The sequence below is a fragment of the Mesoplodon densirostris genome, chromosome 11 (assembly GCF_025265405.1).
Source record: "Mesoplodon densirostris isolate mMesDen1 chromosome 11, mMesDen1 primary haplotype, whole genome shotgun sequence".
NCBI classification, from domain to species: Eukaryota; Metazoa; Chordata; class Mammalia; order Artiodactyla; family Ziphiidae; genus Mesoplodon; species Mesoplodon densirostris.
The window spans coordinates 58510627-58525819 of NC_082671.1; the positions used below are offsets into that span (position 1 = coordinate 58510627).

General features: G+C 37.6%; 1 protein-coding gene across 4 annotated transcripts in view; it reads right to left on the reverse strand.

The window, feature by feature from the left end:
* The window catches only part of LRRK2 (leucine rich repeat kinase 2), a 142163-nt gene extending 127431 nt beyond the window's left edge, over positions 1 to 14732 (reverse strand). For 3 of the 4 annotated variants that reach the window (XM_060111823.1, XM_060111822.1, XM_060111821.1), the window contains exons 1-6: positions 14451 to 14732; positions 14086 to 14171; positions 9566 to 9675; positions 6985 to 7073; positions 3550 to 3684; positions 1010 to 1144 (exon numbers count right to left, since the gene is read on the reverse strand). In XM_060111823.1, the coding sequence (XP_059967806.1) occupies positions 1010 to 1144; positions 3550 to 3684; positions 6985 to 7073; positions 9566 to 9675; positions 14086 to 14171; positions 14451 to 14604 (709 nt within the window). In that variant the 5' untranslated portion in view covers positions 14605 to 14732. The remainder of the gene's footprint in view (positions 1 to 1009; positions 1145 to 3549; positions 3685 to 6984; positions 7074 to 9565; positions 9676 to 14085; positions 14172 to 14450) is intronic. The other variant, XM_060111824.1, reaches the window with a different exon arrangement.
* Between the last annotated feature and the right edge of the window lie 461 nt (positions 14733 to 15193).

The following is a 15193-nucleotide window of genomic DNA, read 5'->3' on the forward strand; positions in this document are numbered from 1 at the left end:
TACATTACATTGCCAGGTGCTAGTCTACATTTTTCACATTATTTAACTGATTTAATCCTCACAACTTCACATGTGTGAAGATGAAATTATTACCAGATAAATGCATGTGTAAATCCTGTACAAGCCCAAACAGGTAATACATGAAATACAGAATGCTCATGTGAAGTTACAAAACAGAAGTAATAGAAATCTGATGTATTATTTTAGTCCATTAGTATTCACTGGTAGCATACACAGCAAATTAATTTCTTCTTATTTGTACTTTTTTTGTTATAAAAGTGGCTAGATTTCATAGCATCACCCAAATGCTAAACAAGAATCACAATAAAGTTCCAACTCCTTCCTGTGGCTTTTCAGGCCCTAGGATCTGGTTATGTCTCCAGCCTCATCCACTGACTCTCATCAAGCCCTTCCCCTACCTCCATGAAATGGCACAGGAGCAGATGCTCAGGGCTCTCCATGTGTATTACACACACGCATGCGTGCACACACTTATAAATACAGTTTACTGAGCTACTTTTATCCTCTTGATTCCTCTATGCTCTCTTTTGCTCCAGGATCATTACGCTTAGGATGCCCACTGCCTGGGATACTGCCTGCACTTCTACTTCACTTCACACCTCTCCGCACACAAAGCTCTCCTCATCATTCAAGACTCTGCTGAGAGATCTTGCCTCACTCCCTGTTTGTTCTCAAAACCCTAGGTACTTCTGCCAACACTTGCCCTATAATACTTCGTAATCACTTCCATGCTTATCTGTATCTTGTGGGGTACTATGGGGTCAGAAAGGAAACATGTTTATATTTTCTGCTACTGTTTCTCCAGCACCAAGCCCAGAGCCAGTAGCAGTACAGCATCAATAAATAAAAATTTATTAAGTGAATAAATGAATGAGTTTAGCATCTACAAGTTTCTAAATAATAAAAATATTTTTGAAACACACTCAGAAAGAAGATATATTGTAATTTTTCAGATTCAAAAATGAAACCATGTATGCAGGCTACTTACAAGGAATTGCTAGGGAATATAAACAGTGCAGTACATGAAACACAATTTCCTCTTCATCTTTAAAATGTTTTAATGTACTTAGCAATATCATATAATCTTTATTCTCAACAAATTCAGTCAGTTGCTCCTCTGAAACTAAAAAATGAAAGACAAAATACCGAAAGAGCTCAAACATGATATAAAATTTTAATTACTCAAAAATATAATATTCATGATGATTAGATAAGACAGTAGATACAACAAACATAAATTAAAAATTATAGTTTAGCAAAGAGCCCTTCCTAGGAATTTTATAATGGGGAAAAAAGCTATTGAGGTTAAAATAATTGTTTTGACCCATATTAGTTATTCCATGTTTTGAAATGTAGTGACCAAACAGTTCTCAGAAAAATAAAATTATTTACAATTTCACTTGAAAGATTCTAGAGAAAACTAATCAGTGAATAATAAAGATGGCAGACTGAAGTGAACATATGACAATACTTAAAAAGGAGTGATTAATGGTACATTGTTGAAGGGCAGTTCAGCTAAATGCATGAGTTCAAGAGGAATGAACTTTAGCAAATAACAAGTAATTAGACTTCAAAATACTTTATCTTAATGGTCTTGACTTCATCAGAGATCAAAAATTGTCATCATTAATTTTCATAATTAAAGTCTTGAGATCAAGCCAATGAGTTTCATTTGGAGTCATTTTATTGGGTGGGAACCTCAAAAACATGTATAAAAATCTGGTTTATCTAGCCTGAGAAGGACACTGACATAAATGTTAGTGTCACTCTTCATAATCAACATTACTTTTTGCTGTTCAACTTTACACCAATAGTCCATATAATATAATGTGAAATTGACTGGGTTCTTCTAATAAATGAGAAGTATCACCAAACCTTCTCATTTTATGAAACAGCTTCCAGAGCATAGTTTCAAATTTTGAAAATTAACTTTACACGTGCCACTAAGTCCTGGGGAACTTCATATTCTTGAAAACTTCAGAAATGTTTCTACTCTACATTTACAATCACAATACTGTCAGCACTGATCTATCAAATAAGATCATCTTTTTAACATTCCCTGGTGCTTCTTCATGTGTCCTAGATGGATCCCACAATGCCGGTGAGTGATGCTAACCCTTATTTCATGAATAAGAATGTGCTCCTTAAACTGCAGCACAGAAGATTATAAGCCCTCAAGACAGTAATTCCTCAAACTCTATTCTGCCCAATTCTTATCAAAAGCTTAGTTTCAAGATATGACATTTAGAGAAGACAGCCTGAAAGACATGCAGTTCCTCCATTCCTCTCTTCCACCACCAGAGAGCTGAGCCCCATGCCCATGCTGTTCTGACTCTTGATAGAATCTCTTTCACTGAAATACACTGTGCTCCTTGCAAACTGTATGTATTTTATCAACTTATCCAGGGAAACCCAAGGGAGTATTTTCTCAAGTCTCCCATGAGACTGATTGCTTCTTGTGATTAATGAGTTTACTTTTATCTCAAGTAACTTTGTAACCAATGATGTTTACCTCTTTGCCTGATAGGAAGCAAAGAACCAAATTTCTGGTCCATCCCTTCGCAAAGATACAGGATCTGAAGTAAGCAGTAAATTTAACCTAGCTTCATATCATTATCCCTTCGCAATGATACAGGATCTGAAGTAAGCAGTAAATTTAACCTAGCTTCATATCATTTTCCCTTCACCCATTTCCTCATTCATTTTTCTTTTCCTCTAATGTATTATAAATACCTATAAGCTATTTGAAGTCCTTCTGGAATAAGACAGGGAATTAAACAGTAGAATTTCCATTCCTGGAGCTTCCAGAAACTAGAGTAGGTAAACTGATATGAACACAGGGCCCACATACGTTATTCTTATCCTAAACTCCTAGCACTCTTGGTTCTCATAATGACACAAAAGGTGCTCTCAAAAACTGTGGTAAATTGAACTGTAATGGAGATAACTAGCTGTGTACTCTCCGGCAGGTTGCTCATTTCACTTCTCTGATCCATTTCCTCATCAAGCCAGTGGAAGGACTAAAGGTTCCAACCAACTATAAAATTACATGGTTATCTCTGTCATCATTCTCAGTGTCATGTGATAAAATACATATTAGTCTTTTTCCTAAGGGATACTTTGTAAACCTCTTGGTTCTTTATCCAGAGCCTTTAGCAATTTCTAAAACTCTGGTGATGACTTAACATCATAAACCCAAACTTAACCTATGCTTGGCTTCACAGTATTACTTTTTCTTCCTTAATTCCTACACGTACAGTTTGCAAAGTGAACCTATGCCTTGTTAAGCAATGGAAGAAAGTTTACTACAATTGCATAATTGATAATCCATGAATGAAATTCATTCTGCAAAAACAAGCAATATTTCTGAATTAACTCCATTACTTATCTTTGACTGACAATCCAACTTTTAATAAATAGTACAATTTCAGATATTTTCTTATTATCATAATTATATCCTACTTATCCCACTATAAACCCTTTCTTCTTATATAAATATCAAAATAAAGAATTTGACATTTTAAATACCTCTCTCAAACAGCACATGTAAAGCTTTGCATCCAAGTTTCTGGACTTCGTCATTGGCTGAAAATGTGCGCATGGCATCAAAAATTAACAAGAAAATATCATTTTCTTCATCCAATATCAGCAAAGTGATTTTACCTATTTCAAAGAGAACAATATGCTCCAAGTAAATAGCTGCTTTAACATTTAATGTCTTCATTTCTACATGAGGGCTATGAATGGTTTGTGGACTTCTCTTTTTGATGAACCACTTAATTGCCCCAGATGTTAGACCTATCAAGCTTTACAGTCTTTCTAAATGAGATAAATTCCCAGTACACTTTACCATAACTCTTGTGATTCCCAATCAATACCCATAGCCAAGACCTCTTGCCCCGAATTCCTGAAACATTTCTACCTGCCTCTTAGACCACACCATCTGAATACTCCATGGCCACCCAAACCTAGCCTACCCCAGTTCCATCTCTTCATCAATAACCACCATCCAATAGTTACCAGAGAAACTACAGTCATCTTCCTTCTTTCATCCTCCCTCTCTCTTCTCATTCTCTGACTAGCCAAAGAATCAACTCATTACCAAGTCCTTCAAGTCCAACTTCTAAATATCTCAAAAACTCCTTTTGAACTAGGCCCCTCCATTTCTGTCTTGTTCAGGACCCCAACACTTCTCACCTAGAATGCAAACACAATTGCATAATTGCTCTGGTAGGCCCAAATCCCTACCTAACTAGTTTACCTGCTGCATTATATTTCTAAAACACAAATGGGATCTGTAAATCCCTTGCTGAAGTCTTCTAAGGCCTTCTCGCACTCCTCAGTCTGACAAACAAGACTTTTCACAGACTACATGTATCTCATCAGCCTCACGTCCCTCCCTGCGCTACTGACTCCAAACATGCTAAACTCCTTGCTCATCACAAACACATTTCTTTTGATATCTTTTTGCACTTGCACTAGCTTCATGGAATGCCTTTGCCATTTCCTGCACCAAATATGATCCTACCTTAAATCAAGAAATAACACAAACAGTACCTATTCTGTCAACAAAAACTGTAGGAGTGGCAGTTGTAACAAACATTTCTACAGCACATAACATGTCAGACATAGGTTGAAGTATTGATAGTTCACTCTAACACGTGTAAACCACCACAACCCCGTGAGGTAGGTGCAATCCTCATGTTAGATAGAGATAAGGAAACTGAGGCACAGAAGTGATGCAGTGACTTTGCCCAAAGTAGAACAAATAAGAGGCAGAGCTGGATTAAAATTAAAGCAGGTCATGACCATGCTCTTAACTCCTACAAATGAGCTTAGCTGTTCTCTTCTCTTTGTTCCTATGGTGGTTTTCTTCATATCTCTGTTAGAGTACTTTCCTCGTTACATTGAAATCATTTCTTTAAATGCTTTTTATCTGTTTCTCAGTGCTGTCCAATTCTGTAGCCACCAATCACATGAGGCTACTTAAACTCAAATTTAAATCAATTAAAATTAAATAAAATTAAAATTCACTTTCTCACATTTCCAATGTTCAACCACCACATGTGGCTACTTGTCATGATTTTGAACATATACAACATTTCCTTCATTGCAAAAAGTTATATTGGACAGTGGTGCAGGACTGTGAACTTCTACATTGTAGGAACTTTGCCTCACCTGTCTGAGAGTTCTCTAGCAGCCAGCACAGCAGTAAATGCCCAATAACTATTACCTCAGTTAACAAATAAGCCAAACAAAAAAATGATTCATAAATTAGCCTCTAATAAGTACCTGAAATGGACTCTAAAACACATTACAAACTTTCCTAAAATCTCAAAATTCTTAATGTTACGTGGAAGAAATTAACTAGTCTTTTCAAAACACATGTCAAATTACTATTTGTCTACATGCTGCTAACCTTGATATATTCATGTTGGGAGATTTCTCAAATTCATAAACCTCCTGTCCATTGCCAAATGGAGAATAAATCTTTACCTCCCCACCCCCACCAAAAAAAAAGATCCCAAGGATAAGTTTAAATAAATCATGGTTAAGACTAGTTAGTACCCATTATATATTTTAATAAAAGGCTCTGGTGAAGTGGTGAGTACCTTCTGGCCTTTCCTATCCCTCTTCAGTTCATTCTCTGATCTTCACCCTCTTTCTTCCTTTCTCTTTCTCCTATTGGACCTTCATCACTTAGCATGGCCAATGAGGGCCTTTAAAAATCTTACCACCCACACATCCAGCCCCTCTCAGGCCTCTGCAACACTGCACATGCTGTTTTCTTGACCTAAAGCACCCTTCACACTTTGAAGGAAATCCACCCTATCCTTCATGCTTAGCTTCCCTGAAAGGAGCCTTTCTTCTCAGAACCTTACATCATAGCAAGTGTCTGTCACAGCAATGATCACAACTATTGCACCACAGCAACATTCTTTGTTTTCAGGTCCATTATCCTCCAAGTATAAGTTTACTCAGGGAAAGAACCTGACATGTGAAATCAGACCCTGGTTCTACTAGTTTTTGGCTGAGGTAATCTCTCTATGCTTCAGTGTTCTCTAGAAAACTGAGATAAAATACTAAACTCAAGGGATGTTTTGAGGATTATGCTTTTAAAAGCATATTAAGTATTTTACATGCTAAGCCTAGCATTTAGCAAGCACTCAAGAAGAAATGTTATGTATTTTTATTATGACATATTACTATTATGTCATACTCTAGAGCATATATTATAGAAAACATATTAGAGATATAATGAAGTGCAATACGGTCATGACAAGGACATGTATGGCTAACAAACTAATGAGAATGTGAGATGTGGGACCAGACCTGAGAAGCAAAGCTGGTGACAGACATTAGATTTGGGAGTAATATATAAGGCGTTGTTTAAGGCCAAGATGTTGGGTGGTATTTTTGAGAGAAAAAGTGTAGAGAAAAGAGATAAGGAAAGAAAATGGAGGGGATTCCCTGGTGGCGCAATGGTTAAGAATCTGCCTGCCAATGCAGGGGACACAGGTTTGGGCCCTGGTCCAGGAAGACCCCACATGTCACAGAGCAACAAAGCCCGTGCGCCGCAACTACTGAGCCTGTGCTCTAGAGCCCGCAAGCCACACTACTGAGCCCACATGCCACAACTACTGAAGCCCACGCACCTAGAGCCCATGCTCCACAACAAAGAGAAGTCACCCAGTGAGAAGCCCACACACTCAATGAAAAGTAGCCCCTGCTCCCCGCAACTAGAGAAAGCCTGCGCCCAGCAACGAAGACCCAATGCAGCCAAAAATAAATAAATAAATTTATTTTTTAAAAAAAGGAAAATGGAAACACAGAATTTTGGAAATCATCAATATTGAGGTTATATTATGTGATTATACTTTAAACAAAAAACATCAAAACACATTTAGCAAATGATTTTAAATGTTTTTTTGAGTCAACATTAAAAATGTGTGTATATACTACCTGAAGTTAGGAGAAGATCTAAGGCCTTCAATCCAACTGTTGACAGGTTGACACTGGCATTATGAACTGTTAGCATTTTAAGAATCAGTCTGTAATTAAAAACAAAGATCAAGATCATACCTAGATGTTTGCTCTTTCAGATATTGTTTTTTACTCACCTACATTTTTATTCATCTCATTGTATTTCATTCCCTATATTGAAGCTAGTGTATTTTTTCTCCCTGTAAACCTGAGTCAGGTTTACGATGATTAACAGGGAATTATTATGAGTCTCAATAGAAAAGTTATAACTTTTTCCTCTAAACATTCAAATTCAATTATTAACTATTTCACCCAATTCTATATCCAAAATAATATTGAGTTATATGCACCAAGGGATCAATCATTTTATATGTGATACAAACTTGTGAATTATATGTTATACACATTGATATTATTATAGAGAGATGTAATTAAAATGTTAGCTTGTATATAAAAACTAACCATTTGAATATTTATATTATTGATTTTTACTATTTTTGAAAGAGAAATTGATATTTTATAACAGAAAGTGAACCTAGTCTATCAATAGTATTCAATTAGTTCAAATGCATTAAATTTGAGCCCCTGAGTTATCAATTCTAAAATATACAATCTTAGGCTTCCCTGGTGGCGCAGTGGTTGAGACTCCGCCTGCCGATGCAGGGGACATGGGTTCGTGCCCTGGTCTGGGAAGATCCCACATGCCGCGGAGCGGCTGGGCCCGTGAGCCATGGCCGCTGAGCCTGCGCGTCTGGAGCCTGTGCTCCACAACGGGAGAGGCCACAACAGTGAGAGGCCCGCGTACCGAAAAAATATATATATATACAATCTTTAGTCTATTCCTACCCCAGTGCTGTTTGGCTTTCTAATGTTAGGAGAAGAGAGAGCCTCCATGGCTTCACCTAGATCCAAGAAACGGCACGTGGTCTCCAGGTGGTGAGGTGAGGAATTGAGAGACCATGTCCTTTGACTCTGTCAATTCTCCTCCTACCTATGCTGCCCCTACCTCTCCCTGCACCACTCCCACTATTCCTGACTTCAACACCACACAAGAGATTTCTTCTTTAGTACTGTAAGCCTTTGGGGAGATAAAAGTGCTTGAATATAAGGAGATATGTTTTACAATAAATATTTGCTGGTAATGATCTAATATGCTCCACTGTAGAGAGAGTGTGTCTACACTGTTCACACTACTTCTGGCCTAAAGGAGTGTAATACCTGACGAACAGAAGATGAATGAATAATGAGTGACCAAATAAATGAGTGAATGAAACTCCCTGTAGAAACGCTTAGGTAAGTTAATTTGAACATTTGGTTTATACCAGAATATGACTAGATGAGTTTTCCATTGCTCCCTAAAGTTATAGATGGCTAATCTTTGGGGATCTTGGAAATTCTCATCCAAACCAAGGGACACATAACATTACAACTACTAATTGCAGGCATATTTTGTCTAATTCCTCATTAAATGCAGTATTCTTTACTACTGACTCATAGAATTTCAGAGATTAGTTTGGAGATGAGAGCACCTATTAACTGTAAATAGTCTCTTTTCAAAGCACAGTCTTTAGATTCTAGAAACCGAAGAACAGCAACACATGTTTATCAAAGATGGAAAAATGTATAAGCACAGACATGCTCGCCTATGAACAAACAGCTCTGATTTGTCAAAATCTGCAGCCACAGTTAATACTAATAAATAATGCAAAGATGTAAAATTTAGTTTTGCTTTAAATTACATTTTCCACAAGCAATATGCCTTTGGAAGCAATTAGTATTCACTTCTCTGTGGTAAAGAAAAGTCACATTAGGTATAAAGAACACCTAAAGTTGATGACAGAAGATATTTTCTTAAATGTCAAGAAACAAAGTTATCCAAAAAGGATTTTCCTAGAAACACATTTTTTTTCAGAAAAGTTTTTCTTAACTAATTATGGCTAAAGAAGTAGTCTCATTTAAGAAGTCATTATGTTGCAAACTGCAATAATATAGCTGGTAAATAGCTATCAAGATTTGGCTGCAGATGTGCTGAAAGATAATTTCCTCTTTTTTCTTCATTTTGAAAGCTGTAGTTTAAGCTCATTAAATATATATGTATGAATATACATAAATGTACTTTTTAAAGACAGTAAAGCATAAACTTCTAAATTACTATTTATAGAACTAACATTTTAGTTCCCATATTTTTGTTTTGAAGAAGTAGTGGTTTGTCAGTTCTACTATTAAAAAGTAAAAGAAGAAAAAAAAATCTTTCCTTAGTTTGAATTCATAAGCAGTCATTAACAATCTACAACTTAATCAATTGTATACCTATTATTAAATTACTAAAATAATAACAACACCTGACTTCTTACCTCAAATGTTAGTTTTCTAATTCAAATAGATTATAGACTTCTGAGTCAAAAGCTCTCTATAAATGTAAATCATTGATTCAAGGAAAACTATATGTATTTTAAAGGATTTTTACTAGATTGGCTTGGATTGCAAATATAATGTATCAAGGGAACGGTTGTCATATGTACAGATAAATATTCAATGGAGTTTGTTTTTGCATACTTACTGGTGAACCCCTAGGACTTCCCAATCATGTCCAATATCCTGGGGACCCATTAAGCTTTGCATTGTATTTGGACAGATTTCTATTAATTTGCATAAAAGTGACCAACCCACCTAAAAACAAGAAAGACAAATATTCACATTTAAAAAAAAACAAAACAAATAGAATATATTCAGTCAAAGAATCTCTTCATTCTTAATAGAATAAGTGGCTACATTATTTGAAAATAGTTATTTTAAAACAAAATGATACTCTAAAAATGCTGAGAAAAGCAACTCATATACTTAGAATACATCTTTCTTCAAAAATCTACTGAAAAGGCATACAAAAAATATTATAACATTTCTGAATAATGAAGGCAATAGACTGCCTATTGTCTATATAAAAGGAAATAAAACACACGAAAAAATAGTTTTAGAGGACACACCAAAATTATGAAGTACAGGAAAGGCTATTCTCAGGGCTCCGTACTTTTTAAGGCATATCTACCTGACAGATTTCCTTCTAAATATTTAGTACTTTAATTATAAGAAGAAATGAAGTAGTTTGGAATGGAGGATTAGAGGAAGTTGGAGATTTTGATGGCAAAGTGTAAGTTATCAGGAAAGACTGCTCCCCAGATAATGGAGCTAGAAAAAATAGCAAAAGAAGTAGCATCATGTGATGACAATGTAACATCTTTCATAAGTAAAAGAGAAAGGCACTATGAGATAGAGAGGAGGTAGAATTTCTCAGTGGATCCCTCTAGATTTCTTCCATACACCTAAATATGAGCTGTTGAGGTCTAGACATCACAAGTGTCCCTGAACTCTCTCACATTTCCAAATTAAGTATGATCTTCCTGATGCATTTTAAATATACCTTCGTTCAGCTCATTTATACATGATGCCAACTTGATTAAGCTGCTCTTTACTTCTGAAAAAAATACATTTTTTTCAGTACGATATTTTAATTCCAAACTGGAGATTAAATTTAACTCACTTTTCCTGTTATAGTTTCCTCCCCAAATTTAAGGACTCTTCAATTCTTTCTACTATATTACAGAACTAAACTTGATATGGTCAGAAAAAGAAAATAGAAAATGCATATACATGCAGATCTAGAGATTAATGAAAAAGTGCCTAAGCACGATGTGTGATAAATACCAATATAATATGAATCCTGAAAGCAGGATTCGCTAGCATTACTCAGGGAAGAATATAATACAGAAAAGGTAGGATTTGAGCCAGATTTCAAAAGAATTATAAATTTGGTCACTCAAAATAGGGAAATGGAAACTTCTAATACTGATGAGTTGTGAGGAAGTAAAGTAAGATGTTAAATGGTGAGGAGGCTGCCAAAGAGGGGCCCATTGCTAAATGAGACTGGATACGTGAGTTGGAGCTGAGTGGTACAGAGGGTTGAGTGAAAAGGGGAGAAATCTCTACGCAACAAAAAGGAATAATGGCACGTTTCCTACTTGTTTACAGGAATAAACAAGGGGTATTTAATAAGATAAAAGTGATTACATAAGATCTCTTTACAATATTATTTCCAGATCTTTTCTGGATTAAGCATGAATTGCTTTACTCTGTCATCACTTTCTCTTACACGATTTCAAATTCCTTGAAAAGGAAGTAATTTCTGACAGCTATTTTTGCCTATATTTAAGTAGACAACCTCCTCCACATAAGCTGAACAGATATTGACAATCTGGATGTCATAGAAACTGGCTATTTTTGTGCTTTCATAAAATCATCAAGACTTTTTTCCCCAAGTATTTCAAAAATTAACATTTGGAACAGTTTCTGGTGGGAAATATAAAATCATAAATCACACAGGATGCTGTACTCATCTCTGCACCTGCATGGCTGACTCAAGGAGAAAACCTGTTTTGTTTTGCTTGATGAAGCAGCAGCATCAGTAATTGTTTTGCAAAAAGACTGAGGCAACTGAGCTTCCAAGATTAAATAGAATTGCTAGCAGCAAAGCAGAGGTAACAATTGATCCATTAATGTATTCAATTAAAAGCTTATCTTTCAAAAAGAGAAGGCTCCCATCCTGTACAGTTATAATACAATTAAATTGGTAGTTTCACTTTATTATAATTATTCTGTAAACTCAAGTATCTAAGTAATGCACAATGGGAAAGAGTCTCAGGGTTAAAGAAAATTTTAGTCACTTTTATATATTTCACTCACTTACATCAAGGTGGAAACTGTGTGGATAAAGAGAAGTAACGTAAATTGAAGAACACAGAGAAATGATCAGATGACTTACAGGAAAAGAAATTTATAAGACAGCAGCCTAACTACCAATTCTCTAAAAATTGTGATTTATTAAGGAGAACTAATAAAATATGAAAAGACATTGAAAATAAAAATTCAGAGTCTGGAATATCATGTTAAATGAATTCTGAAAACAAACCTTCTATTTACTTTTGAAGGGTACTTTACCTTAACTCCTTAAATTCATCAAGTGCTTTTAATTCAGCACCTCCAGCTGATTCAAGATATAAAGCTTTAAAGAATATCTATACTAATTTCACCAGTAATATGAAGAAATCTGAAGGAAAAACTTTTTTTTTCTTTTAAGTGGAGTATTAAAATATCAGTAGAGCTACCCCACTCCACATCCCTTTGATAAGATCAATGATAATTTAAATCGATAATGTCATTGTGTGTAGCACGGCCACAGTATTTGTACCATACCGTGGTACTTTTTACTTGCGCAAAAATCTTATGATATCAGCACCTACTCTATGATGGAAAAAGATTCTGAAGGTGTGTGAAGCTTGAGTCCTGACTCTGTCACTAGCTCTGCGATCCTAAATGAGCTACTTATTCTGAGGAAAAAACATTCAGTGAGATTTCTGAGAGGATAGTGAGAGTCCAGTGAGAATCAAATGATATAATATACATAATGTCCTTTGTAGATTAATATTTTGTGCTGAAACTAATAATTCTATTCCATTAAATTACCAAATCAAAAGACAATTCCTTATTTTCATTTATCTCTGGTACCTACTGGGCAAGGATATTGAGTGACAGTCATAACTACTCCAAACAAACATGTCCAGGCTCAGGCAGTTTCTAAAATGAAGAAGAATTAGGTGGTGGGAATGTTGCAGGCTTCCCTGGATTCTCAAGTCTAGCACTGCCTCCTCTAGACCCTGCAGACCGAAGGTCACCCGGGGCCCAATTGTTCTGAGTTGTACCTGGCAGAGGAGACTATACCAAGGACAGAATCCAAGTAACGGAGGCTGCCAGACAAGGCACTTTGGAACACCAAAGCAGAGGCAAGTAAGAAGGATGATGTGGGTGGAGAGTAGCAAGCACAATAGGTCAGTGCCAGGGAGTGACTCATGTTTCATGGGCAAAATTCAGACATTGGGTGTTAAAAAGAACAGTGTCTTTATCATGCCTCCATTTTTTCATGATCTTTGCTAACAGCCTGAAAATCAATAGTCAAATGGGAAATATTTCAGTTGAAGAAAAATAAAAGTAACCATTTATCTGAGATATAAACATCTTCATATAAAAGAAGCTAGATATATGTTTCACCCAAACTAGACATAGCTAGACACAGAGATTAGCATAAGATAGACAGATACAGACTTAAGAGATCCAGATAATTCTTACATCTGTCTAGCCTCTCAAGTAGGTATTAAGAAACACTGCACCTCGATAGAGTTCAAAGTTCAATTCTCTTTCCCTTCAGGATCTAACATGCAAATGAAAAAAGTAATTTCAGTTCCCCAAATCTCAATATCTACAAAGGAAGTTAACCTTAGGCAGTAATTTTGTTTTGACTGTAAATCATCCTTAATTATCATCTTAAGGCTCCTTTTTAAATATATCTAAGATATGTAACAAATTTCTGGGTTTCCTACGGTGCAGATTCTAAGATTCATTTTTACATTCATTTTATATGAAAACGGTTGAGAAGTATAGATTTAAACTTATAGGGGAATCCTAAAACATCACTCTCTTTAGATGATACAAGGTGTACTACAACTAAAGAAGGTTAGAAATCTGTCTTCAAGTTTAAAAAAAAAGAAAACCTTAAACCTATGAGAGTTTGCCAGTAACTTCATTTTATTAATTTAATTATTATTAGTTCTATTACTGTTCATTATTCCCCTTTCCCAAACTATTCACAATTGTGTCATCTGTAGGACACGCTGCACATTGGGAAGATTCTTAGAATAATTTTATTTAAGCACTGATGAACTAGCCATCTAGCCAATGTCAGAACTAAACCTCAATCCATTATTATTCCCCTCCCACCACCATCCATATTCTGTCAGCCGATTGTATAAACTTACTTCTTAAATACAATTAGGGAGCACACAGTTGGCCCTCTTACACCGTTAGTTAACATTTGATAATGATTTGAAAACGCTTCCATCTTAAAACCACAGTCAGCAGTTTGTCAGGACAAATCTCAGAAATAACCCAGAACTCTGGTTATAGAATATTAATAGAAAAACACCTATTTCCAATGAGAAGGGGAAATGGGAGAAATGAAAACAATTCCTTTACCTGCTGCACACTAGCGACTCTCATATACGAGTCCAAGACGATCAACAGAGGCACGTGGACATTTTTGTCTTGAAATAACTTGGAGGCTGGAAAAGAAGGGGGTTAGGGAAAAGTAGCAAAGTCACGATTCATGGCACCCCTTTTAAGTCTGAAAAGGAGGGAGAAAGCAAAAGAAGTGAGCTCAAGACCTTCCTAGAATTGTCAGCTCTTTTCTGCCCTAAGGAGTAGAGAGTTTGCGGCTTCTCAAGAATCCACGTTTGTGCGGCCACAAAGTTCGGGGGGGGAAAGTTTGTGAAAAAGGCCAGCGGGGGAAGGGGGGCCGGGGCGGGGGACGGTAAAGGGACAGTTCCCTGGAAAACGATTACCGTGGTCGGCGTAAGTGAACACGAGCATATCCTCCAGGATTTGGACCAGCGTCTCTATCTGTTTTCCTTCCTGGACATTGTTCAGCCTGACTATCAACTTCTTCAGAGTTTCCTCATCCTCCTCCTCGCTCTCCTGGCAGCTGCCACTGGCCATGACCGACCCTGCTCCAAACCGGCCGCCCCTCCCGCACCAAGGCCGGCCGCTCCGGTCAGAAGACGAGCCCAGCTCACCGCCCGCAACCAGCGCTCCCGGCTGACCCCATCTGCACCCACGCCCGCCCATTTATGCGAAGGCGGCGGCTCCGCGTCCGGCGCCGCCCTCCCCCGCCCGCTCCCTCTCCTCCTCTGCTTCCCCCTCCCCCACCCAGGGCCAAAACACAGTTCTGGGGCCTGCGAGAGGTTCGGCTGAGGTGCGGTTCCCGCCGAACCGTGGCAGGCGGGTAGGACGCAGCAAGAGCCCGCCCGGCCCGGGTGACAGTGGCCGTGGCCCCCGCGCCGGCCGAGACGGGACCCCGGGCCGGCGCAGCCTCCCGAGACCGGATCCCGCTCTCCGCGGCGGCGCGGCCCGGGAGTCGCGCAGGAAGAAACCGACTCAGCGGACTCCGCCAAGTGCCCAGTCCCCGGGCCCTGCAGCGGCCGGCGAGGCGCGCGTCTGCACCGCGGCCCACGCGGCCCACGCGGCCCGACCCACCAGCCTGGACTCCTGCAGCCCCGCGGAAGGTCTGGGAACTAGGAAGAAGAAG